The sequence below is a fragment of the Panthera pardus genome, unplaced genomic scaffold (genome assembly GCF_024362965.1).
Source record: "Panthera pardus isolate Hobbes unplaced genomic scaffold, ASM2436296v1 HiC_scaffold_25, whole genome shotgun sequence".
NCBI lineage: Eukaryota > Metazoa > Chordata > Mammalia > Carnivora > Felidae > Panthera > Panthera pardus.
In genome coordinates, this window is record NW_026526821.1 from 229,188 (window position 1) to 256,787 (window position 27,600).

At 45.1% G+C, this 27,600-nt stretch overlaps 1 protein-coding gene across 3 annotated transcripts; it reads right to left on the reverse strand.

Annotated features, from left to right (window-relative positions):
- Nucleotides 1-5,672: 5,672 nt before the first annotated feature.
- PCMTD2 (protein-L-isoaspartate (D-aspartate) O-methyltransferase domain containing 2) lies at nucleotides 5,673-27,600 on the reverse strand. Of its 3 annotated transcripts, none has more exons than XM_019426209.2 (7): nucleotides 27,453-27,599; nucleotides 22,964-23,052; nucleotides 22,460-22,790; nucleotides 18,680-18,782; nucleotides 17,483-17,654; nucleotides 11,706-11,829; nucleotides 5,673-8,524 (listed from the first exon to the last, which is right to left on the reverse strand). In XM_019426209.2, exons 3-7 carry the CDS (start codon nucleotides 22,764-22,766, stop codon nucleotides 8,145-8,147), a joined length of 1,086 nt encoding a protein of 361 aa, XP_019281754.1. In that variant the 5' UTR covers nucleotides 22,767-22,790; nucleotides 22,964-23,052; nucleotides 27,453-27,599; the 3' UTR covers nucleotides 5,673-8,144. The 3 variants fall into 3 exon arrangements, 2 of the variants coding, with proteins under 2 accessions (XP_019281754.1, XP_019281753.1); XR_008417653.1 differs by lacking the exon at nucleotides 22,964-23,052 and adding an exon at nucleotides 10,477-10,566 and having other exon boundaries at nucleotides 8,415-8,524; nucleotides 27,453-27,600; XM_019426208.2 differs by lacking the exon at nucleotides 22,964-23,052 and having other exon boundaries at nucleotides 27,453-27,598.

The following is a 27,600-nucleotide window of genomic DNA, read 5'->3' on the forward strand; positions in this document are numbered from 1 at the left end:
GGGCCAATGACTGGAACAAAATATTGCAGTGAAGAATGCAGAACTTCACAGTAACATTTTCAAGGCCAGGATGGAGCTTAGATGGGGATGTGGAGCCAAAACGTAACCCAGGCCCATTCAGTCATCTGGTCCTGAACCCAGTCCTAATCCTGACCCAAACCCTAACAGGTGCCCTCAACTCAGCCCTCCAGGGAGATCACTGCAGTGCTGTTGGTTGAGCCCCTGGTGGTCAGACTCTGAGGTCCTGGGACCTAACCCTAACACTAATCATGGCTCTGGACTTAAAGGGGCCCACCTCCTAGGGCACAGAAAAGAATGAATTTGGGGCCTATTATCCAAGAGGAATCCAGGCATTCACCATGACAATTCCAGGGTCAGAATGGAGCTGCACTAAGGGATTCTGTGCCAAAACCTGAACCTGGAATACACATACCATCAGCCATTCCCAGGTCACAAACCCTAAGCCTGTCCAACACCCTAACTCACGCCCTCAACTTAGCCCTCCGTGGAGACCACTGAACTGGTGTCGGTTCTGCCCCTGCCACCTCCCAGGACCTCACCCTAACCCTAGCCATGGCTTGGCCCTAAAGGGGTTCCACCTCCTAGGTCTGAGGAAAGAACAGATTTAGGGACCATGACCAGCACAGAATATTTCAGAGAGGAACCCAGAATTTTGCTATATCTCCAAGGCTGGGATGGAGGTGCAGGAGGGGATCCTGAGCCCAAACCTAACCCTGGTCCACCCCATCATCTGGCTCCTAAATGCAACTCCTAAGCCTGATGCACACCCTAACAACTGAACTCCACTCAACCCTCTGGGCAGATCACTGCACTGGCCGGCATTTTGGCCACTGCCACCCTGCTCAATTGATCCCTGATCCTAGCCATGGCTCTAGCTTGAGTAGGGCCCACTGCTTAGGTCTGAAGAATAAATGACATAGGGGCTCATGTCCAGTACAGAATTATTCAGCGACAAACCCAGAACTGCACTGTGACATTTCCACAGCCCGTATCCCCTACAGCAGGTCCTCAGGAAACCCGGCTTCTGTCAGCATGGACAAGTCCCCACATTCTCCCCTCCCGAAACCCGCCCACCCACCCCGCAGCGGGTCCCGAGGAGGAGGAACACCAGTCTGTGCCGGTGGTAAGGTGGCCGGCTGGCGGCGCATGCGCCACTCAGGTCAGGGAGCTGAGCTCTGGCGCCCCCTGCAGGCAGTGAAGGCAGTGCAGGATTCACTGGGCTACCTCTAGTCTAGGTGAATCCGTTAACTTTGGAAACTCAAACTGAAACGGAGCCCAATATCCCCCAACTTCTCCAGGAATACTTAAAGAACAACTAATTGGAAACAAAACGCAATGAAATGAAACGAGGTGAAATGAAATGAAATGAAATGAAATGAAATGAAATGAAACGAAACAAGACAAGGTGAAATGAAATATAAACACAAACTTCGCAACTTACACCAGATTTCACTCAAAATTGCAGATCCATTTCAAGTGCAAAACTGTCAAGGCAGGTCGCTCAGTCATTTGAGTGTCCAACCTTGGCTCAGGTCATGATCTGGCAGTTCGTGACTTCCAGACCCACATATGGCTCGCTGCTGTAGCCTGTCAGCACAGAGCCCGCTTCAGATCTTCTGTCCCTCTCTCTCTCTCTGCCCCTCCCCCGCTTGCGCTCTCTCAGAAATAAATATTTTTTTAGAAGTGCAAAACTATCAAAATATCAAAAAGAAAACATAAAACAAAACCTACATGACCTTGGGGTTTTAAGACACCAAAACCAATCCACAAAAGAAAAAAACTGGCAATGTGAACTTTATAAAATTAAAACTTTTACTCCATGAAAGACCTTGTTCAGAGACCCAAAAGGCAAGCCTACGAACTGCAAGAAATATTTGCAAAACACACATCTGATAACAGATTTGTATTCAAAATACATTAAGAACTTTCAGAAAACTCTCAGAAGTCAACAATCAGAAAACACACAACCTAAATGAGAATGGGTAAGGATCTGAAGAGACACCTGGCCAAAAAGAAAATAGACGGATAGTAAATAAGCATACAAAAGTATGCTCTACATCCATGTATCATTAGGAAATTCCAAATTGCTACACACCTATTAAAACTGCTAAACTCCAAAAAAATTTTGACAATGCCAATTGTTAGAGAGTGCAGAATGAGAAGAACCCTCCTTCATTTGGGAAATGCATGTGCAGCCACTTTGGAAGTGAAAACTAGTAACAGGAAACCTCACTAAAATGAAGTCTAGGAAGGCTTGGCAGGAGAGACTCTCACACCTACCACTCTACATCAATTGCAGACCCAACGGGACCATTTTACTATCCTAGCAGGAGGAAGAAAGGTTTCCTCCTCCCCAGATAACAGCTCAGCCAATGACAGACTGTCACAGGTCAGCCAATGAGAAGCCACTACACATCAAGCCCCCAGTTTACGCCAGTGAACTTTCTGTTTAGGACAGTGCCTCCCAACTTCCTCGGTTTCCTCTATAGAAGACTAATGCTCCTCTGCTTTGTTCCGTGTGCTTGCTTATGGTTTTGCCTAAGCTTGCTTGTCTTGGATTGAAATTCTCAACTATTCCCAAATAAACCCATTTTTGCTGGCAAAATAATTGGCGATTTCATTTTTAAGTTTAACAGAAAATAGTTTGGCATTTTTCCCCAAAGTTAAACAAGTCTTGCCTTAAGATTCAACCATCATCACACTTCAGGTACTCACACAACTGCTTTGAAAAACTATTTCCAAACAAAAACTCGCATGCAGCTATGCACAGCAGCTCTATTCGTAATGGCAAAAGTCTTCAAGAAATCAGGATGTCCTTCAAAATATGAATCCATAAGCAAACAGGAAGCAGAATATGCCACCATGCCCAAGATAAGTCTCTTGGGCACAAGTATTATTTGGGGCTAATCGATTTTAACAGACAGAAGACAGAGGAGAATCTCTGAAAACCGAATAAAAGTTGTCCTTTAGTGAGAAAAATTTACATTTACAAAGGAACGCTCCATTTGTAACAAAGTCTCTGGACTTAAACCTGATTAACAACCTTACCCCTCATATACTCTTGCTTGGTCTGATAGCCTCCCTTAATTGGCCTTCCGACTACTGAAACATTCCAAGTGATTACTTCAGCCATTTTGGGAAGTTAATCAGTTTTCCTGAGTATGTCCCACGTATACAAGATGTATACACGCAATTACAGTTCTGTTTTTCTCCTGTTAATCTTTTATCACAAGAAGTAGTCTCAGCCAAGAACCTAGAAAAGTAAAGAAAAATTATTTTTAGTCACCTATACATGCAATGCACTACTACTCAGCAGTAGAAACGAATGATCCATCACCCCTTACAAAGACATGGATGAATCTTACACATATTTTGCGAAGTAAAAGAGTCCAGTCTGAAGAGGCTACGTACTGTATGGCCCCGTTCATAGGACATTCTGGAAACGGCAGAACTACAGAGATGATAAACAGATCATGCAGTTAGAGTTCAAGGTATTCCGTATATTTTAGTGATAGGTGTGTGCCACTACGCATTTGGCAAAACTCAGATGTTTCCAGCCCAAAGACTACATCATGATTATCCAACTGAATTATTTAGGATGTGGGATTGTCACAAGATATAATACAGAATGTGATACATGATCTAACTGTACTAGAAACGTATGAAGAAACTCACTGTAGGTGCCGGGGCAGAAAGTGCTAACCTAAGCAGCTTTGGGAATGAATGAAATGTGTACTGAAAGCACATAGACAGTGGGCTCTATAACATTCTTCCCCATGATACATAAAAACTATCAACATAGGGGCCCCTGGGTGGCTCAGTCGGTTAAGCCTCCGACTTTGGCTCAGGTCACGATCTCACAGCTTGTGGGTTCAAGCCCTGCGTCGGGCTCTGTGCTGACAGCTCAGAGCCTGGAGCCTGCTTTAGATCCTGTGGCTCCCTCTCTCTCTGCCTCTCCCCGGCTCACACTCTATCCCTGTCTCTTTCAAAAATAAATAAACGTTAAAAAAAATTTTTTTAACTGGGGCACCTCGGTGGCTCAGTTCGTTGAGCGTCCGACTTCGGCTCAGGTCATTCCCTAGCGGTTTGTGAGTTCGAGTCCCCCATCAGCCTCTGTGCTGATAGCTCAGAGCCTAGAGCCTGCTTCATATTCTGTGTTTCCCACTCTCTCTGTCCTTCCCCTGCTCACACTCTGTCAATCTCTCAAAAATAAATAAACATTAAACATTTTTTTCTTAAAGTTCATTGGAGATGCCAACAGAAACCATCTCCTAGCCTTGTCCTCACTGCCCCAAATTGTCCCGAAGCTGCAGGAGCATCCTGGAGCCCATCATCCCCATCAAGATGTGGGTCTGACTCTGAGGCCAGGATACGTTATGATCTCCTTCAGGTCAGAGAGCCAGGTTAGGGTGCCCCCTGCTGTCCGCTGGGCTGTGGCACAGGGAACACCCGACTCACAGTTTAGCCCCTCGTGGCACATCCAGTTAATCTCTGAAATTCAGTGCCACGATTTGGAAATTCCAACTAAGATAGAGCCCATCATTCTGGTACCTTGACTGGGAAAAGAGGTTGTTGTTGTTTTTTTTTTAAGTAAAGGTCAATTATAAAAAAAAAAAATTCCATCTATCTCCTACATCAGTGCTATGATCTGAATGTTTGTTTCCCCCCAAATTCATCTGTTGGAATCCTAATGCCTGGTGTGATGATGTTAGAACAGGATGCCCTTGGGAGGTGATTAGGTGATGAGGGTGGGGTCCTCACGAATGGGATTACTCCCCCTATAAGAGACCCTAACCCATCCCCTACATGTTAAAAGAGGAGAAGTATGCCAGTACAAACAGGGCCCTTACCTGACCATGCTGGTACCCTCATCTCAGACTTCCAGCCTCAACGACTGTAAGGCATCGATTTCTACTGGTTATAAGCCACCAAAAATACCAAAATACGGTTCCATTTTAGCAGTCCAGATGGACAACGGTCAGTAGCCAGTCTGATCCTGAATACTAACCCCTAACCTTGTCCCTGAACGCTGGGCCCTTACTTCTGATCTCTGGCCCTCACCCTGACCCTAGATCCTGACACTAGGCCCCAACTCTAGCGCATGGCCCTGGCACCCCAACCCCAAACCTTAACTCTAAACCCGAAATTCTCACCATCACCCTAACCCTCACCCCTTGCTGCCATGGAAGATATGTGACCATTAACCCAATTATCTTTTAACATTTTCACAAAATAGGAAAACTGTGCCAAGAAACTAACCACAAACATGCTTCAGACACATACTTTCTCATGGAGTCGTAGCTGTCACTTTTCTGTTTTCGCCATCCAAACTAGGTGTGCTTTTTTTTATTTTATTTTTGAGAGAGAGAGAGAGAGAGATTGAGAGAGAGAGAGTGCGAGCTGGAGAGGGGCAGAGACAGAGGGAGACAGAATGCAAAGCAGGCTCCAGGCTCTGAGCCGTCAGCATAAAGCCCGATGTGGGGCTCGAACTGACAGACCGTGAGATCATGAACTGAGCCGAAGTCGGACACCCAACCGACTGAGGCACGCAGGCGCCCCTAAGTGTGCTTCATTTAAAATCACGTCTTCCCCAAGTGTACTACCATGGTACAGAATGAAGCCATAACACAACAGTGAAAGAAAACACATGATTCTAATAAAGAAAAGGTTTATTTTTAAAGATTTTTGGAAAACATGTAGTCAAGAATTTCAATCCCACACAGGAAACACAAGCCATGCCAAGAAGGCTGAAGTGCCTGAACGAGGTTTATTGATAGCCTTTGTATTTACCCAATGTGTATCTGCTCATGAAAATCTTGGTTTCAAACTTCTGGCATTAATTCCCTGAAAGGTCCAGACTGGCAAAAGCATTCTTACATACACAGTTGATTTTTACACCGCATCCTTGATATTTATAAATTTGACATTTGCTGTGTACGTGTCTGTGGCTTTACTACTTTCAAGACACAAATCACACACAGAAATACATACTCCTCAGAACATAAAAGTCCACAGCTGTCTAGAACGTGGTTTACAATACAGAGGTTACAGGCCACACAGACTATACATAATCCATCTGTCGGGGAACAGACAGCAGTGCATCATCCTGGACCCTGGGGAGGGGCACTTCGGCCCGGGAAAACCCATTTACAATTCTTCTCTACGTGTATAAGATAAACACCAAACTATTTCACATATATTACATCTATATATATATTTTTAACCAAATTCTGGTTTAAGTATCGCAAACAGACAACATGTAAATACGAACACAAATGTTAGCAAAGGTCTAACCTACGTAGGGAAAAACATGTCTTATGCACGGTGAAGAGGCTTTACAGTCTAGCGTGAAGGCAAATGTGATTTAAAAAATAAATAAAACCCATGTACAATTATAGGAAAAGAACTTAGTCAAGCCACCCAGTGTGACAGATTTCACAAATATGCATTTGACCTTATGCTCCGAATGTCCGTGGATCGCAGAGATCAGTACACTCCGGTCAGCGTGATGTCGGCACAGATGTGCGCACCACTAAGTGATGTCAAGTCCTCAAGTAAACGTAAACTGGGCGCTTCTGAGACAGCGATGCCCAGCCTTCCGTTAGAAGCCAGGTTGAGAACAACTGTGAAGTCACTGTCTTTATAAAAAATTACATTTCCAGATCTAGGGCAACAGACATATTTTCCCAGCTCTGCGTGCACACAGTATCCTGTAGAAAATGATTAAATTACTTAAAAAAGAAGAGAAGTTTAAGAATAAATAAATAAATAAATAAATAAGCAGAACTCAGTTCAGCTGGTGAAACCACAAAGACACACTCAAGCTCAGCAACACCGGATAAAATCAGTCATAAAATCTGGATGATTGATCCCACAGCAGCACTCTGAGTTTGGGTCTATTGTTAACATTTGATACCACTGTTTTCTTCTTTGGGCACAAAAAGCAAGTTTGAAAAGAACCAATGTTTTGGAACTTGGTAAACACAGAAACCTGTCAACACAAAGGGCCTAGAGAAGGTAGAACCCACAAGCCCCTGGGGTTAGACTGTTATTCTAATGCAATGGAGCTACTAAGATACATACATTTGTTATTAAGAAAAATGAGAAAACGAACACATCTTCTTCTCCAGAATTATAAAAGATAAAATCTGTTAATCATTAATGTGATTACAGAAAAGTAGCCAACTGAAGGAAAAAAGAAAACACAGCACAGGTTGTTGTGACGTTGTCTGCAATGTATTTCCTGCAGCCTTGATGCTTCCCACCTGTTTTGAGGACCGAGCACATCCGTGCCCTAGACACCCATGAACATACTCAAGGTTGCGTCAACGGTCATCCCCAGCGTTGGAGTGAAAGTAAGGCAGCTCACTGCGCACAACGCTCGTTTCATTCTCGAGTATTTTCTTTAAGGGATTATCTGACACTGGTTCTTCTAAAGGTAAGAAAAGGCGTCAGGAAGATATCCCTTGAATCATTTTGGAATCCCAGAAAGACATCTGGCAGTTTGATACTTTTATTCCTCCTCCCCCATCACAAAGTTCTCTCTTTTAAAACTACAATGGACAACCCACATCCAATCTAATTACATTTATTTAAAATAAGGGAGCGCTTTTCAATAACGTTCCCCCCATCCAGAGAACTAAAAGGGTTAGGGGAGCTCAGCGCCAGTAATTACGAGGCTGACACCATAAAGTGCTAACGTGGACACAGGTGCGTCACACCCAGAAAAGATTTACACACTTGCAAACTTGCACTTTCACTTTTTCTAAGCAACACAGGTTCCTTTCAACTTCAGTCTTCGTAGGTTACCTTGAGTGGGAGACGGTCACCAAAGCGGTCTCTGCAGGCAGACGTCGGAGTTTCATCAGAACAAAAAGCAAACACCCTTCTCAAGAGATGCTCTCCCTTCTGAGAAAACCTTCTCCTATGCGCTTTATGTTTATCAGATTATGTTTACCGAAATGATACCACTGAATGGAGATTCTACAGGAAAACCAAGAACGAACTAAAGACAGGAAGGTCGAGAGGAGAGCACTTTCCTTCCCCACAGCACGGGCCCGGGCGACCCCTCGGGGACAGCAGGCACAGCATCAGCTCTGCCTCGGTGCCCTGTTCCCACAGACTTACTTCTCCCTGTAATAGAGCAAGTAGTATTTCAGGGGGTCTGGCAGAGGGAGGCTCAGGACCTTCTCCCGTAGGAAGTTCACCGGTGGGGCTGGCTTGGCTTCGGGCGGGGGGGCTCTGTCCTCCTCCCGCGACTCCTCTTCCAAGTCCTCGCAGCTGTTGTCGTCAGAGGGGCTGGAAATCCGACTGGCAAAAACCTCTTTGTCCAAAAAGACGATCGTTTCCATTCGACGGCGGCGCACTCTCCTTCGTTTCACCCCCGGAGTGTTCTTTAGTCCGTTTCCGCTGCTGCTCACCGTTTCCTGACGAATGACCTTTTTAATGGTGCCCCGGATGGCGATGCGAGCCAGGTCCTGGAGGCTCCGCACGGCCAGCGGCGCTGCGGAGCAAAGGAGGAGACGTGTCAACCTTGTCTGAGAGTGACCGGGACAGCACAGAGCCCTAACCCTGGGAAGTCTTCACGTCACTGTCATTCACTGGCGTATTCACAGAACAGGCACGAGAGAGCGTTCCCGGCAAAGTCAATTAGTTAGTGCTCTAGTGTGCATGCATGTGGTCCTTCTCAAAAGATATTTTCAAATACATCGACCCTGAACTTACAGAAGCAAGATCGAGATTGTTTGGCTATTCAGTCAGAAGCAAGGGAAAACCCTGGGCTACGGTGTTTTGCTTCCTGGACAGCCAGGTTCATTATTCTATTTACGTATTCATTCGTGGGTTCTAGCTCATCCAGTGGAAACACAGAGGATGTAGGGCTCCAGAATTCTTTTGTCTATCTTAATATTTTCACAGTACTTTACAAATTGAGTATTAGTTCCTCTTTTTTGATTTAAGCAGAGAACAGCAAATCCAAACGTTTTTAGTAAGTACAAAAACTCCAAAGCATACTGAGGAAAAACAGAATCTGGTGATTAACGCAGGCTCAATTTAATGCTCAATTTAACGCAGGCAGTACGCACATGGCAACAGGAGAGCTTTTTTCTCAAAGGGAGAGGAATGAGGGGCTGTGTGTTTAAGTACATTATACTGAAAGGCAGCGTCACTTTTTTCCCTCCAGTACCTAGCTTCTGCCAAAAGAGATGGCCCCCTACAATCTAGGGGGCTCTTAGATTGTCTGTAACATTTATCACCCAAATCAGAGAGGCCTGCACACAATTCCATGCGAGGCTCACTGTTCCACAGGAGCCCTGGAAAGTGCTCTTGCTGGAGGCTCTCAGCACCTTCTCCCCTTTGTCCACACCAGGCTTCCTCTCCTGCTCAACTGTCCCCTCTCTCGTCCGGGACAGGCTCCAGCACTTGCCCCACTCCGCAACACCGAAATCACGACCTTCCGTTCAGCGCGTCCTGCCTTTCCTTCCCTTCCCTTCCCTCTTCACGGGCTGTTGCCACTCAGTCTGCTGAACGGACTCCTTCACAGGTCACCAGACCTCCAGGACTCACATTCTGGCTTCCCTGGCTCCCCGCCCCCCCCCCCCCCCCGAGGCGCCCACTTGCAGGGAACTAACTAGGCCCAAGCCTCTCCTGTGAGCTCCCTCCTCCACCCAGGCCAGTGGTGTTCCCTGATTCCCACCACTTCCCCCTCTCCGTGTGCCTATCGATCTCTGTTTCGGCATCCATTCTGTGGCTTCGAGTAACAAAGACTGGGCAACGGCTCCTAGGGCTCTGCTCCAGTCCTGACTGGGGTCCCAAGCCTCCCACAGACCCACATCTACAACAGATGCCGGACACCTCAGGCTCCACATCCTTCCTCGGAAAGGCCCTGTGTGCCTGCCCCTGAGTCCCTTCCACTCTAGAGGCCACGGTCTCCCTCGACACAACTTTATGAGTCCAGAAAACTCCAGCCCGCAAGAGGCAGTTACAAACAACTGGGTTGTTCGCTTCAGGAACCCTAAGCATCACGTGATCACCCGTCATCCAGCATTTGCTCTGAAGCGCTAGCCTCAAAGCTGGCATCTCAGGGTGCCCTCCATGTTGGCACAACTTTTTTTGAATTGTTTTACTGTTTACTTATTTTGTGAGAGAGAGACAGACAGAATATGAGCAGGGGAGGGGCAGAGAGAGACACAGAATCGGAAGCAGGCTGCAGGCTCCAGGCTCCGAGCTGTCAGCACAGAGCCCGACGCGGGGCTCGAACTCACGGACCGTGAGATCATGACTTGCGCCAAAGTCGAACACTTAACCGACTGAGCCACCCAGACGCCCCCGTGTCACCACAACTCTTACCCAGATCGGATCAAGCCCTCACACCAAGAGACTTGTCTTCAACACCCCGCCCCTGCCCCCCCCCCACCCCCACCCCGGGTCCCGTAGATACTCCAACTATGCCCTCACCTCTGGTGCTACTCAGGTAGCATTCTGGAAGGGAGTGCTCCGGCCAACTGTGAGCAATGTTAGCTTATCCTGGTGGGATTTTCAGAGAGCCTGCATGTGACAAAATCACCCTGCAGCCGGCCACAAGGGTAATCAAGAAGGCAGATGCCCCACATCTCTTAGTTCTACTATCTGGTGGCTCGCCACAGCCCACATGATAAACTCAGGTCTAACCTACGTACTGGGCTGGCGTCTCCTGTACACCCTCACTCAGACCACACCGGGGAGTGGGCCACATCGGCCTCTGCTCATGCTTTTTCTCCCTTTCTTCTCTCTTCAGAGAATTCATTTTCACCCAGAAAGACCAAGCACAAAGAAAGGTCCCATCCTCTGTCAAACCCTCCCTGGCCCCTCTCAGGCACTGTCTATATTCTACTGTTGTTTGTTACATTTCAAGGACCGCATCTATGGCATGTGACCTCCACTTAGCAGAGACAAAGGCGGAGCATTACTGTTCGATAAACGATTCCTCACAAATAAAAAATAAAAAAATCCTGCAAGGAATTTGCCAACACATGTATTACCTTTGGGTGGTAAGATCATGGTTACTATTTTTCCTTTTTGTACATTTTCCGAATTTTCTAAATGATCGGAATGCAGAAACCATGCTGAATAGTTTCATTTTAAATAAGTCATTTGCAATTCTCACTGCTATGTAAATTTGTTTAAACTAGAAAACAGTATTTGGATGAACGCCAGCCCCGATGTTTGCTCCTTCTGGGTCTACATCCTGAAGGAGTTGCAGGCACAGGCCTAGTCAAGTCAATGCTCCTCAGCAAGCCTCCCACCACACACCAGCCAGCCGGCTGAGACGTGTGCCCATGAGGTGGGCCCAAGGAGGACAAGGTCCCATGACTCAGCAAGAGCCCTCTGGCTCGACGGTACTGGGAACACACTCTCTCTGGAAGAGCTTTCCACGTAGCAGAATTAACTCCCTTTTGTGGGAGTCTTCTGCTTCCAATGGCATGACCAGAAATAACTCCTGTGGATTTAAAAGAAGGCCAAAATAACCTAAAACAGGCTAAAAACAGATCATGATTTTTACAATACGTAAAAAACCATTTGTAAAACTGTAAGGCTTCAGAATCCTCTTTAATATTAAAAGCCTCCTTAAAATTTTTCTTTCTCTTCAAATTCTAACGAGATTTTTTAAAAGATCTGAAAGGTTAAGTGAAGATCTTTGTACTTACGTAACTGGACAAGTCTTGATTTTCCTGTCTCTGAATGACAGGGCTGGATCAGAGGAGCAAAAGAAACAGCCAGAATCTTTTTGGTTTCCCAAGCAGAAGGACCAGTTCGTGTTATCTTAGTCAACTATCCCAAAGAGAAAATGAGAATATTCAAAAAATTTGGCTACTGTTAGTTTATATTTAATCATTCCTACACGTAAACTAAAAAAACACAGATACGCTAACAATGAAAGAACCTGACATCAGGGGCCCCTAATGTGATGTGGCAGGAAGTACACAGTACTTATTAAAATCTTTGCAAATATGTTTCGCCTGAATATGTTCAAAGCTTCTAGACCGAATTTCTGTTAACAAGAAATACATACGTTAGAGAAAAGAAGTCAAAGGGTAACAAGAAGAGACAATCAGATGAGATGACTTCCCAGGGCTGTCTGCGAGAGTCCCTGTTGGGGGCAAAAGTAGGGCAGAGGGGGGGTGGGGAACATCCTAAAGTCAAAGTCATTACAGACACTCATGACCACCTATAATGCTTCAGTTTAGACTGGATACCAGGCTGTTGTTTCCAGAACAGAAACAATAAAAAGACTTTCTTGCAACATGACCACACACAAAACAAAAGCTACTGTTACAGTTCTGCCAGGACTTCCTTGAAGGGACCATGCCACCTTGGGTATGTTGGAGCTTCTCCTCACTACGGTGTTTATGTAAATTTCTATGTGACATCACCACCAAAACACACAGATTTGCAGTGAATCGCAGTCTTAGAAGCACAGGAAGAGCCTAATTAGACCACGTGGCCCTCCTGTGTGTTCTGTGTAACCAGTTTCTAACGACCCAAACAGGTGACAGTACTATTTTTGCCCAGCTTTGGCATGCTGAGATTATATGCTCTCTTGTCTAAAAATATCTAAGCCAGCAAAGCTTCTGAAAACTAAGATTCTATGTCATGAATCTGGGAACTGAAAGCATTAAGTGGCCATGTACTGGGTAAACAGGTCGCTCACATTCCTGTACCCCAGCATAAACTTCTTCTTCAAAAACTTTTTTTCAAGGAGAAATTCCAGTTATGCTAAACACCAAACATTTAAATATAATCCGTCAATAATGTGTGAACCCTTCAGGAAAACTGTAAATCCATGTTCTACATTCCAGACGAGGAGACAGATACTGAAAATATGTCCATAATCCTCAAATTATTCAACATGTAACACAATTCCGATAAAAGGTCTGAAGTATTTCTGTGATGCAACAAAGATTTCTAAAATAAGTAAAGATGTACTTAAAACAATATTCTGAGAAAGAAGAGCAAAAATGGGGACATCCAGCCCTGCCACATACAACAATCTACTAGCAATGACAGCAACAGCAGGTGGGACTGTCAGCAAGGGGACGGATGGCTCCTCTCCTCTGCTGCTGACAGCGAAGCTGCTGGAAAGGCAGCTGGCCAAAGTCAAAACACAGAGTCTCCAATCAAGCACCCGGAAGAGGTCATGGGTATAATGGGTATAGACAAAGACTAAGAACATCCACAAACATGGATATGCACAGCCTCGTCACAGCGGCACTGCTTGGAAACAGCAAGAAGCTAGAAAGAACCGAACTGGCCATCAAAAAATCACATTCTCATACGCCACCAAGAAACATTTTGAAATGAACAAAATAAGGACAAAAAAGAATTTGTACTTATATTGAGCACCAAATACCTAAAATGAACAATAAATGATGTATAAAACTTACAAACTATCAACTCCCATTTCATATGTCTGGATAGGGATGGAAAAAAAGTGTGCATATCTTCACGTATGAAAAATTGTGTTTGCTTATATAGTTTTTGCATAAACACATAAACTAAAAACAAACAAAATGGTTACCTACAGGTGAAGTAGAGGGAACACAGAGGGGAAAAAAATTCTGTGAGTATTCATTACTTAAACTTTGGAATCTTATAAATGTTTTACCAAGTTACAAAACCTAAAACGGCAATCCCTAAAAACTGAAAACAAATGAGCTGTGAGTCAGGCTGATGGTATAACCTCACAGGAAAGCATTATTTCCAGTGACTTTAAAACATGTTAATTTCTACATCCCTAGTGTAATATAAGGGCCAAAGAAGCTCCCCACCCCCCAAGCCCCCGCCCACATCTTGACCCAGTTTCAGAAATCAAATTCTTGGTGCCGATGCTGTGGATAAACAAGGAGCCGCGTAGTCGAGGACTGGGACTTTCAAGCATGGCAGACCGAAGAAGTCAGAAAAACCCTCTCACCCTGACTTCAAGATGGAAGTACCAATATAAATCCATGGTGTATTTTATGTCCAAAAAAACCAAACCAACAAAAAACATCAGATTGTGTGTGTGTGTGTGTGTGTGTGTGTGTGTGTGAGAGAACTTCCTAGCTCCAGAGTTCCACCGAAAAACTCGCCCAGCATCAAAGATTCCCACAAAGGCCCCACCTGTGTTCTCTAAACACCAATTCCCACTGAACTTAAAATTAACAGAGATCCTCAGAAATGGCTAGCTCCAACTTTGTTGTAAGAAATATACATATGTGTACAAAGTGGGTGTGGAACATCTTTTCTTACCAGAAAGTAACAAACTATCACAGACTACTGAAATTGTATCCAAGCCCAGGAGCCAAGCTGGAGAGGTCCCCACGGGCCAAGACAGGACATGTTAAGCTTCACTGAGAATGGTGGCACGAGTAAGATATTAAGTACGTTTATATCCATTAATTCACACCGACACTAAAAACCAAATAAAATCTTACCAGTCACCACCTTCAGCAGATGCTGGAGAACCAGATTATTGAGGAAACTAGTAAACAAAAGTCAAGAATCAGAATGTATCAGCCTCTCCCTCCACAGTGTGCCTAGGGTAACCAAATAAATGATGAGGGTGTTTCTCCTTAAGTATTCCAGGTACTATGAAGTTGCAGGATACAAAATCAATGTACAGAAATTCGCCGCATTTCTAAAAACTAATAACAATGAAGCAGAAAGAGAAATTAAGAAAATGATCCCATTTATAATTGCACCAAAAATAATGAAATATCTAGGAATAAACTTAACCAAGGTAGTGAAAGGCTTGTACTCTGAAAACTATAAAACACTGATGAAAGTAACTGAAGGTGACACAAAGACACAAAATGGATTAAGGAGTTAAACACGAGACCTGAAACCATAAAAATCCTAGAAGAGAGCACAGATGGTAACGTCTCTGATGTGGGCCACAGCAACTTCTTTCTAGATACATGTCCTGAGACAAGGGAAACAAAAGCAAAAATAAACTGTTGGCACTACATGGAAACAAAAAGCTTCTGCACACGGAAGGAAACAACCAACAAAACTAAAAGACAACCTACTGAATGGGAGAAGATAGTATTTGCAAATGACATTACTCAACCATGAAGAAGAATGAGATCTGGCCAAGTCAGAGAAAGACAAATACCATGATTTCGCTCATATCTGGAATTTAAGAGACGAAACAAATCAACAAGGAAGGGGGTGGGGAGGATATAAAACAGGCTGTTCGAGAACAAACTCATGGTCTCCAGAGGGGAAGTGGGTGGGGGACGGAGGAAACCGGTGAAAGGGATGAAGAGTACACTTATCTCAGGGAGCACTGGGTGACGTATGAACCACTGAATCACTGTATCATACACCTGAAACTAATGTAACACTGTTACGTTAACTATATTAGAATGAAAATTAAAAAGAAAAAAGTGGGGCGCCTGGGTGGCTCAGTCGGTCGAGGGTCCGACTTCGGCTTGGGTCATGATCTCACAGCTCGTGAGTTTGAGTCCCGCATTGGGCTCTGTGCGGAGGGCTCGGAGCCTGGAGCCTGTTCGGATTCTGTGTCTCCCTCTCTCTGCCCCTCCCCCGTTCACGCTCTATCTCAAAAATAAACAAACATTAAAAAATAATAAAAAAAAAAAAAAAAAGAAAGAAAAAAGTATTCGAGGTACTAAATGATGAGAAATGATGGGAGCAGAATTTACCATCCTGTATCCCTTAACGAAATAGTGGATCAGGACCACATTTGCACTGCTGGCATCGGGTATGATGTGAGTGTATATGGACATACACTGTAATACCTGGTAAGTATTCTCGCACCCTCCCTCCCCACCAAAAGTTGAGTCAAACTGCAAACTAAGCAAGTCTTTGGATCCAATTAGCAATTTACAGCGAACACAGAGAAGAGAAGAAATATGTAAGATACCACCACAGAGATATGTAATCTCCAAATCCAGGCTGTAGGAAACTCTATAAGACAAATGCAAGGATAAAGTTAAAAAAAAAAAAAAAAAAAAAGTTATAGATAAGAAACACTTTAGACATATATCAACCAGGGGTGCCTGGCTGGCTCAGCCGGTGAAGCATGCGACTCTTGATCTCAGGGTTGTGAGTTCAAGCCCCATGTCGGGTGCAGAGATTACGTAAAACTAAAATCTTTAAAAAGGAGAGAGCAAGATATCAACCAAATGCAAGACACAAATCAAATGTTTCTCACAAATTCCATCAGCATTGTAAGTTGATTTTTGCCTCCAGAAAAGTTACTGATACCACAGGTCTGGGAACTCTGCTGTTTGAACTGCTCTGCTGGAGAACACAACGCTCTGTACGTGGCCCAAAGCTGATAAACGGATCTGGAGCACATTCAAATATATCTTACAAACGCACAGTATGAAAACATAATTGTCTTGTTGAATGATGATGCTGCACACGTGAAACTAATACATCAATTACATCTCAATAAAAAAAGGAGGGCAAGAGGGAATTTGGGGGAGCAACAGAAAATGTTCTATATGTTGTTTGCGTTGTATGCTACCTCTGTCGTCACTTGTCAAAATTCAATGGATTATACAGTTAAAATTGTTCAGTTTTATTCTATGTGAATTGAACCTTAATAAAACTGACAAAATTAAAAAAAAAGATATAATCAAATTAAACCCTATTCAAATAAACCATTCAAATAAATTCTGAGATAATCAGGAAAATCTGAACACCAGCTGACCATCCGAAAACACTAAGAATTACTTGATCGTAATTTCAGGAATTACTGAATCCTACACTAACAGCACTTGGGGTGGGATTGTAAGCAGTTTTTCTTAATTATCATATCTTCTGGATTTTCTACAATGAATGATTACTTTTTAAACAAAATAAATGCTAACATTTTAAAATTGCAGAAAATCACACAAAAATGCACGATCTCCCATTTTTATCATTTCCATTTTTCCTACTTCTTTGTGATGGAGACATTCTTCCTTAGGACCAACTCAAGTTTGATTAATCTTGCTCATTTCTTACAATCTGTTTGCCTCAGTGCAGCACAATATCCACAGCACACAGAAACATGACCAAATAGCAGACTTAGACAAGGTTCATACTAAGGAAGAGACTCCTGTAGAATGCTCACTGTCACAGAACCAAACAATCAGACTAACAATCAGAATTACGGAAGTAATTTTTATGTGTGAGCCTAACAACAGAATAAGCATACTAGAATAACTGTGGAGGAGGGAAGGGAGGTGGGAGAGAGGAAGGAAAACAGGAGGAGGCAGAGGGATGTGAGCGCAGGGCTTACAGTGCAGGCTCCAGGGTGCCTTCCTGGGTCTGCCCTGGCCCCAGCTAGGCTGCTTTTATGCCCTGTCCCTGCCTGGGTCCTCATCTGTGAAATGGATGGAATTGTTGAGGGATACAAGGAAAAATGTATGTAAACTTCCCGGAACAGAACTTGGCCCATAGTTAAACACGTCAGTTATGAAAGGGATCTGACCTTCTCCTCCAGTGGCATGACAAGGATGCCCCCTACTTTGAGAAGACTCTTCATGTATTCTTCATGCTCTTTCTGCACACCAGCCCCACAGTACACACGATCGTACTGAGAACAATCTGGAGAAATCTCCAGGCAATTGCCAATAACAAAGGAAGGTTCACAGAAGTCAAATCTAGAAGCAAAAAATGTTTTCTGTAACTGAACTGATCACATTACAAGTCTACAGAGTAAATCTATGTTAACCACGGATTAGTTTTTCATTGAACAACCCTAGAGTGAGGTAATGCAATTCACAGAGCCAGAAGCTAGAAGACAGACTTCCAAAAAGAATTATACTCTTAATTAACAGAATCCAAGAAATTCCAAACAAAATATTATGGAAGTGAATGCCATAAGCACGATCCAAGCTTAAATCATCCAACCTCCATTCATCACAGTCTTTGTTCCGTTTTTATAGACTACCTTATTTAGGATCTACTAAAAACGAGTAAAATGAAAGAAAAATACATTTGGTGTTTCTAAAAATGGTAAACTCTAAAATAAGAACTTTAATGCCTTATTTAAAAATGGCAAGAGGTAATTATATATACTACTTAAAGACAAATGCAACAATTCTGTTCTAGAAACTATTAGATGAAAACGTTATCTGTGTCAGAAACACAAAAATTGAGCAAAATGAATATTCTATTTCCTTTCTCTTATTATGTTGGTGAAAAATCAGTCTTGCCCTGGTATCATAGTTAAAAAAAAAAAAAAAAAAAAAAAAAAAAACCTAAAGCCCTCAAAACCACAAAATATTTACAAAACAACTAGAACAGGGGGTGCCTGAGTGGCTCAGTCAGTTAAGAGCCGGACTTCGGCTCAGGTCATGATCTCACGGTTTGAGTCAAACCCCACGTCGGGCTCTGTGCTGACAGCTCAGAGCCTGGAGCCTGCTTCAGATTCTGTGTCTCCCTCTCTCTCTGCCCCTCCCCTGCTCACACTCTGTCTCTCAAAACTGAATAAACGTTAAAAGAAAAAAAATTTTTTTAAACAAAAAATAATTAGAACAGCTATACATATACCCCTGATTCTCCTGCCAAAGTTGAATCACATTTGCTGGTATCCGAACACTAATAAACTCGTTTCTGTCAACGAATCAAAAGTTTAAATTGTAATTCACACACCAACCCAAGGCTAGTTAGTATCTGATCTTACTTGTCAAAGCTGTCACTGGTTCGAATGAAGAAGTCCAGCTTCTGCTTTGCATATTCTATTACATCTGAATGGAGTTCAACCCCGTGGTTCACACCAAAAGGACCTAAAAGGTTTCAGAATAAGAAAACTTTTAGAACTAGGGCAAAAATTCTTACTCTTTATTTCTATTTTTTCAATTGCAATGCACCAGATTCAGCACGTATAATTACATGAAGAAATTTGCAAGGTTTTGAGGTCTTGCCACATTATTGGACCTAAATCAAAAAGCTAATCTTTAAATATGCAGGGTAGACTATGCTCGCCACGTTGTAAATACTCGTTTCTTTGACATTACTAACTCCACACCTTTCCAAAGCCTGGGCCTCCCTGCTCTCAATCATTTGAAGATGTAAAAAAAACAAAAACAAAAACAAAAAAAACAACAAGATCTGCAACCAGGAATTCAAGATCTCACTAATGAATTGAAGAAGAAAAATGTATTTCCAAATGAAACTGGACACAGGCCTATTTGCCGTAAGAGGTCGCCCTACTCAGACATGAAAATTTTAATAATCCTCACAAATAGGTTTTGATCATCATTAAAATAAAACTATAACCAAGTCACAATGAAACATTTTTTTTATACCAAAGGAAAATTGTCAGTAATTGGAAATAAAGCTGTAAGAAAAGGTGGACGCCCACTTAACGATAAAGTTTTTGCCTCCGTATTGAACTGCCTCCAGATGAAATCCACGGACACAGACAGCTAGGGGAGTCTCTGTTGTGGGAATCCATTTATAGGAAGGTCAGCAACGGGCAACACTCATCTGGGATCACGGAGGGCCAAAGAGTGCTCTCCTTTCTGGAGGGGGAGGGGCAGCATGACAGCCACCGGGTGCCGATTCTATTCGGAACTTTGTGCTTGCAGGAACGTGAATACTTACGTACAGGTTCACCAAGCCCCACACCTCACACCCGTTTGTGTACCAGAGGTAAGTCACACTGCCATTATTAAAAGCCTCCGTGTGAAAACCAACGGCGCACGTAATACCTTATTCACTAGGCAGATATACTGAAGTCACAGTGCAGCACCGAACACCACAATCCAACAGAAATCCGGGAAAATCAGCAACCATCCGCACACCCGTACCGTTACATTTTGCCACCTGGGCTTCCCTGGTCCCCTGACGGCACTACAGCCATCCCAAGCCAAGGCTTCCCTCTCCTCCACCTGGACAACTTACCTGCGACTCTCTTCTCTCAACACCTGTCATACACACAGCTGCGGCCAAAACATTCTCTCATTAAAACACACCTTACTTGAGAAGTCGCATTTTCACTCTTTACAACATCAAATCCAAATTATCTAACTTCAAGACCCTCTGCCCAGTCGCTGACTTCCACCCCCACTGCTCTCAGGCTGGCAGCATTGTACCGGAATCCAAGAAAACCTTTCTCTACCTTCCCAGTCGTCCTAGTTTCATCCGCCCCTCTGTCAACACCTATTAAGTAGTTCATTCTAGTAACACAGAGGGGACATAGTTCCCAAGAAGCTTAACACCAAACACAGTGTTAATCCATAGCTCCCGACCCACCCCAATAACAAGACGATTGAGAGGGGAGGGGGGACACAGAGCAACAGTCAGGACGACACACCGAGGGCGTGGCACTACACCCAGACCACAAGGCCCCTGATGAGGGCACTGCACTCCCTAATCACACCGCGCTTTTGGGTCAGTGGGACAGGAATGCGGCAGAAAGGGCAGAAAGTTCAGGGCCAGGTGGAAGGGCAGCTGAGGCCAAAAACGTCAGATGAAAGACTCCAGACCTCACACCTGCAAGTACTGGGTGGCCAGCATGGCCTTCAGCTCTCGAGCGATGTGCTTGAAGCAACCCTAAAGGCCGGATGAGCTGGAGAGAGGCCCAGGACACGTGCCGTCGGGACAGAGGTATCGGTCCAGTGCACGCAGCCTCCTCCCTGCAGATCCAAGATGTCTGTGCAGCAAAGGAAACTCTCCAGTCACCTCCCTCAGATACATCCAAGCAGTACACAGTGTCCTCTACAGCCCCCCAAAACTCCCCCCCCCCTTCAGGTCTCTCTCTCCCCACTGCGACATCTAGTTACATTCCCAGCAAACGGGGGACTCAGAGAACACAAGCCATTTCTTTATGACTTCTAGGGAACGTCCAGTGCAACAGGTCACCTCAGGCTTACCATATGCCCTCTTTTCCTGAGGCTCTTAGTTATTTTCAATGGCGTTTCTAACCTAGTCAACATGATACCCCATCCCCCTCTCCGCCAAATATCGTATCATCCTTAGCTCCCCCATTTTCTGCTCCACTGAAGGGAACTGCCCTTCATAATACCAGAATGACACATAACCCGGGGTCCTGTGCAAAGCAGTTTAAATCCAAGACAAAGTGCGTGCAAAAATCATTCAGCTTTAAAGAACAAAACAAGGGGCGCCTAGGTGGCTCGGTCAGTTAAGGGTCAGACTTGCTCAGGTCACGATCTCAAAGTTCACGACTTCATGCTGTCAACGCAGAGCGCTTCACCACCGCCCGCCCCACTCACATGCTCTCTCAAAAATAAACAAACATTAAAAAAGGAAAAAAACAAAAACAAAAAACCACATTTAAAAATTTGAAGATACCAATCTATAGCCTGAAGTCAAATGATCAGTCTCAAAACATCACCAAATTCCCAAGCCTATAAACTTACAAAGATACCAAAAATCTTGGGGTGCCGGGGTGGCTCAGTTGGTTACGCATCTGAGTCCGGCTCAGGTCATGATCTCACAGTTTGTGAGTTCAAGCCCCACGTCAGGCTCCATGATGACAGCAGAGTCTGCTTCGGATCCTCGGTTCCCCCCACTCCGCTCTCAAAAATAAATAAACATTTAAAACAAAAACCAAAAAACAAAAATTTCATTCCATACCCGTGAATACCAACTGTTACTGCTAAGATTGTCTGTAACAACCGCAAAGAAACAATGTTGTGGCCTGCACGGCGATGGCTCTCGCCTGAAATCTCCAACTAAGAATCTCACACCAGTTTGACCAAGAGGTGTGTGCGCACAGGCACGTTCCTGATATTCCTTAGCGGGTCTCGTCACGACGCCTGGCACCTGGGGCCTGTGGTCCAGATGCCACCCTCCAGCCCCAGCCCCTCTTCACAGCAATCTTTTAAAGCGAGGTTAGCTCCCGCTACTCATTCCACCTCACTCAGAGTGAAAAAACCCACACCTGAGCCCTCAACTGTCAGCCAGCCCTGTTGTTTCAACAACAAAAATGCCAATTCCCATGTGCAGTCTCACAACTTGTTTGGAGAAAGAGGCAAAATGTCTTCAAATAAGATAACTTGTCCTTCCCATCCCTGGAATTTATTTACAAAGAAAAACCTACAGGTATTAACTCTTTTAGCATTAAAACAAAGCAAAGCAAGACTGCTTGGAACAATTTTAACTTCCAGGGAACTTTAAACTTAATTAGTCTCAGTTTACAGACAGAGAGACAAGGCAGGCTTGTGGCTGTGTGACTGTGTTAATCAGGAAATCACTGTAAGGTCCCACTGGAATTCTCTAGGTCCTGTGCTGTCCAGAAGGAGGGTGCGCTGAACGGACTGCGGAGCTTCAGGTGGGAGGGGATGGGAACAGGAGGGGTCCCCGCAGAAAACTCAACGGCCTCCCTCCACCAGCCCGGCCAATGGCTGTGCGTCAACAATCCCGGGGAGCGGGGGGGGGGGAGTGCTCAGAAGGCCAAGTGCCGGGAGACAAGGCCCCACACTCTCTCCAGGTTTACCTAGAATGAGCCCCACCATGGAGCTGAGGTAGCCAGTGCCGCTGCCCAGGTTCAAGAAGGAGAGGCCTGGCTGCAGGTCCAGAGCTTCCATGACTTCTGAGTAGATGCACGGGGCTGAGAGGTGGATGTTTCCATGCTTCCACGCCAGGTCTTTATACGCATTTTCTTTAAATTCTTCCAGATAATAGTCTGCGCGGTCGACAGCTCGGAAAGCCTGCTCCACCAGCTCAGTCCGGATGTACTGTGCTTCTTTCAAATTGTCTATCAGTTCATCGTTGTCCTCACCAGCACTCACAGCACCTCCCATCGTCAAGACCACACTCAGGCAATACTGCAACGGAAAAAGTTCCCAAAGAGCTGTTTACGGAACAGGTAAAAGCCCAACAGAGTTTCCAATAACACACCAATTTCGCATTCTAAAATAATACACGTGGAATGTATTTTGTCGGTACCCACCCACCACCCCACCCCAAGGATGCCAAATTCAGAAGGTTAAAAACAAACCAAAAGTTATGTATGAAATTCCATTGTATCCATCCAGAAGTAAGTTTGTAGTTCATAATATCCAATGAATCCAAATGACCCTGAGGTACCTAAAACATATTTGACCACTGAAAAACATCATTTAAGTATGAATTCGATACTTCAGTACAAATTGTCAATCTACAAAGTCAGCTATTTAGGACTGAAATTATCCTGAATATAGATCTGCCCTAACAGGGACACAAGACAAAGTCACTGAATATAAACACAAAAGAACACAGATATGTCTAAAAAAAAAAAAATCACACTAATATCAGCTTCTCTTTGAATATTTCAAGTGTTGTAGATCACTTTTGGTAAATCATTCTTTAAAAGCAAAAAAGAATGAAATTAAGGTGAACAACAAATACTACAGTTACTCATTCTTATTTGAAATTAAAATTTAACTGGTGTCCTATTTTTATCTGACAACTCTACACCCCCACATACACAGAAACATCAAGGCAAGCGATCCATTCAGTCTGTTCTTTCGGATATCTGGATGTACAAATTCCAGGCAAAAACACCACTAACAAAACTCTCTCACCCGACTGGATGAATGGTGACATTTTATCGTAACAAGTACAAAATCTGTTTCCAGGCTACAGCTGCCACTAGAAGTCCCACACCCCCTCTGGCAGTGGATGCTCGGCAACCTCTCCACCTCGGACCAACAGAAGGTCCGCTGCTTACTTTCCTCCCAGCTGCCTTCAAGAAGACAAAAGCGTGACCCCCTACATACCATGTTCCTCCATCTAATTCAGGGATAACATTCTCCCAGCTGAGGAGGTCTTACTTTTCCCAACCACAAAAAATATCTTCTCCAATTTTATACTTACTCCACGTAACTATTTTGAAAAGAATGACTTTACGTCACATAAAATGGTAACGTTTTACAAAACATCTGACATAAAACTGTTGGGAAAAACAGAAACCACCAGACTTCGCGAAGACACATTCTCCACATCATTCTCCGCATCAGGACAACTTCCTGATACTATATCATAATTTATGATCACAAGGTTTATCCTCACCTCCCGCCACCCCCCCAGTCGTCTGCATTTCTAACAGCAGAACGACAACCATCAGCAGTAGAGACTCCACGCACACGCACACGCACACTGCTGGCGACCGCGCCGGGAGAGGTTTTCCAGGAATAAAAACAAGTGACCACACAACGAATCGTCCGCTTCTCACAACACACACACAAAATATGTAAAACATGGGGCTTAGCACAAACGCTCTTCCATTTATGGTTGGGATCATTCGTCTTCATCAAGATTTTAGAGCTGAAGGTCATACTTTCCAAAGCACTGGGGTGGTCCAATTACTAGACTTTCACCCCATTTCAACTCGTTTCAGAGCCACTGTTAGGGTTAGGGTCCACAGCCAGCAAAGTCAGCTGCAGGGAGAGTGCTAATGAGGTCATGCTTAATCTTGGATAAGCCACTTAGTGCTGAGGCGACAGTCTACACCTCTAGTCTGGGGCAGTCATCTGAAAATTTGGGTCACTGCTTAAAAGTGGAGTTGCATTTGCTGCTTAAAGGTCTATTTAGGAAAAGGCCTGGAAACCACATATACTCCACGGTGACTCTAACCCTGCATACAATGTTCTATCATTCTACCTCAGTATCATCATTCTATCTCCAGAAAGCAAAAACTATATATTGGGTATATTTTATTTCCCACTAAGTAATCTATCATTTATTTTCAACTTCTCCTCACTTTGAAAGTATGCAAAAGCTAGCCTTTTACTAAAAAGAGCTACAACTTTTTACAGGTACCACCTGCCAGCCACTGGAGCTCCTTTTGGTTTCACAACATGATGAGGCAAATTGAGCAGCTACTTTGCTCATGATCACACACCCGTGTGTGAGAAGAAGGCCAGAATTCAAACTCAGGACTGTCTAGCCAAAGGCCTACGTTTGTCACCCCACACCCAAAGCGGCTTTTAAAACTTCTCAAGGGAGAAACATTCTTTAACACAAAACACATTGAATCTTTGCCCCAGATGACAGACTAAAAACTATGGGGTAACCCTACCTGTTGTCACCGGCAGGATGCATGGGACCATCTATATGGGGTTAGATATTGCTAACCTGCCTCCCTCACACTGGATACAATCACTGCTTATTACTGACCACCCAGGTGACTTGCAATTCTCAACGTAATTCACTACTCTGGGGTAAATGGCCAACAGGACAACCTTACTCTCCTAGTGCTCCTTCCAAAATCAACTGCCTGTGGACAGCGAGGAAGATGGTTCAAGCAGCAGCAGGCATGGGAAGGTCTCGTGACTGACAACCAAGGAGGCTATAGCTGGGTCAACACAGCTGCACAGCTGTGATGGGGGCTCAGGATTCCAGTCTACACTGGGTCTGTCAGACTACACATGGAGAGTCGTGTTCCAACCTGAATATCCCTTCTTAAGGGAAATATGGACACGGTAATGTCATACGCAAAATGAGCGAAGGAAAAGGACCCTGCAGTGTAAGCCGTGAGAGGTTTTTCTTGTCCGTAATGCCAGTGCCTAAGTTTAGATTGGTGAGGAATAAACATTTTGCCTCCTGCCACTCAATGAGGTAGAACCAGGACACCTCCTCCCAGAGTATCCTCTATTTGAGATCAGCTCTTAGTTGATTTTGATGAGACCTTTTGGGCCACTTATCTTTTCTCTTCCCAGGCTTTAAGTTTGGTTGTAAACTCCCCAATAAAGATCAAGCCTCAGAAACCCCTAGGCCCTCACCCTCGACTCCAATAAAAGCAGAACCCAGGCCTGTGCTCCCTCAATCTCTCTCTTCACAGCCTCCCACTTCACTGTGCGGCCCCAGGTATGCTACAAAATTTCCAGGCTCTGTAAGTAATAAACCTTTGTTTTTTTCAAAGTTTCCTGATGGTTATTACTGAAAGGTGTCTTACAATCGTAATAACCACAAGGGCCAGTCCAACTGCGTTGGTTATTAATAGGCTGAGACCAGCAGAAAACAGACCTAAAACCACACCTCCTGTTGGCGGAATAATGAAAGAAACACAGATTTCTCATCTTGAAAACTAAAACTCTCGAAAGGAATACATACAGAGGGATTTTCTTCAAATACTTGAAAGGCTGCCACATATACAATATTCACGGACCGATAACAACTGGGGCAGAACACATCAGATGGAGATCATTTCTACTGAACACACAGAAAAGCTTTCTAACAACTAGATTCCAAGTACTGCACTGTTCTCAGAACCTGGAGAGCCTCTCACCCCCAGAGACATCCCAGGCTAGGTACAGCTGAGGGGGGTCCAAGAGGTCAAGGCACTGACCCCATCACCTCAGAGGTCCCCTCTCATTCCACCTGTAAGGCTCTACTTCACCCAAGCAGAGCCACAAGTTGGGAGTTGTTTATAGGAACCTGACTTCACTAATTCTTGAAGGACGGTCTACTCAACACCCAAAACAGAGTTGTTTACTTCAGCCACCCCTCTGCCAAAAAAGAAAGAAGAAAACCATTACAGGTTTGTGACGAACAAAGGGGAAAGACAGAGATGTAGATAGCTTTTTTGAGGACAACACTCGAGCAAACATCCACCTGAGAGGCACATCCCATGGAAGAAAACAAAACTCGGGCACCCCAAGCAAGTTCTCCCTCCCCAGCTACAGACCTTCTTCAGATGCCTTGAAGTCCCAGGGCTCTGTGCCAATTCTAGCATCCCCAAGGCTTGGAAAGGCCAACCAACCATGTCACAGACTATCACCTCCTTTTTTTTTCTTTTTAAAGATTTAATTTTAAGTAATCTCTACACCCATGCTCAACTGACTGAGCCAGCCAGACGCCCCTAGACGATCACCTTCTGAAAAGCTCCAAGGTAGAATCTGTTTTAAACCCTGATAAACCTTGACTTGCCTTAGAACTACAAGCGCTTGCTGCTTAGTAAACTAGGGACAGATTAGATTGCACGTCTGTAGAGTCAAGCAAATCCAAGCGCGCCAGCAACGGGCAGTGGGAGACCTCCGGGAAGCCCTGGAACGCTGGAGGGCGAACCGCAAGGCTCACCCCGAGACAACCCCCCCCCCCCACCCGCCCACCCGCCCGGGCAGCGGAGCAGGGGAATGAAGGGACCTGGGCTCCTTGGAGGGGAGGTGCCGGGTCGGGTTGGGGGATGGAGGAAGAGATGTGGGAGGGGGAACCCCGGGGAGGGGAACGCTGGTTGGGGGGAGGAGGAGACACCCCGCGGAGGGGCGGGGGGGAGTCGCCGGAGGAGCGGGGAGAGGGGAGACAGGAAGGGAAGACGGCCGGGGAGGCGGGGAGAGGATAGGAGAACGCCGGAGCGGAGAGGGACGCCACCCGGAGGAGGGGTCCAGGCGCTCGGGGCCGGGAGCCAGGAGGGGAGACAGAGAGGAGGGAGGGGCCGGGGGGAGACGCCGCCGCCCGCCGCAGGCCGCAGGCCGGGCCAAGGGCGGCGGCGGTGGCGGCGGCTCTACCTCCGGGCTCGGCCGGCCCGCGAGATCAGGCCGCCTGGGCCGCGACCAGCAGCTCCTCGGGCGCCCCTCGCCCGTCCGCGGCCCGGCTGCGCTGCCCCGACCTCTGCCGCCGTAAACATCAGCCGCCCCACCGCGCCTGTGCGCGCAA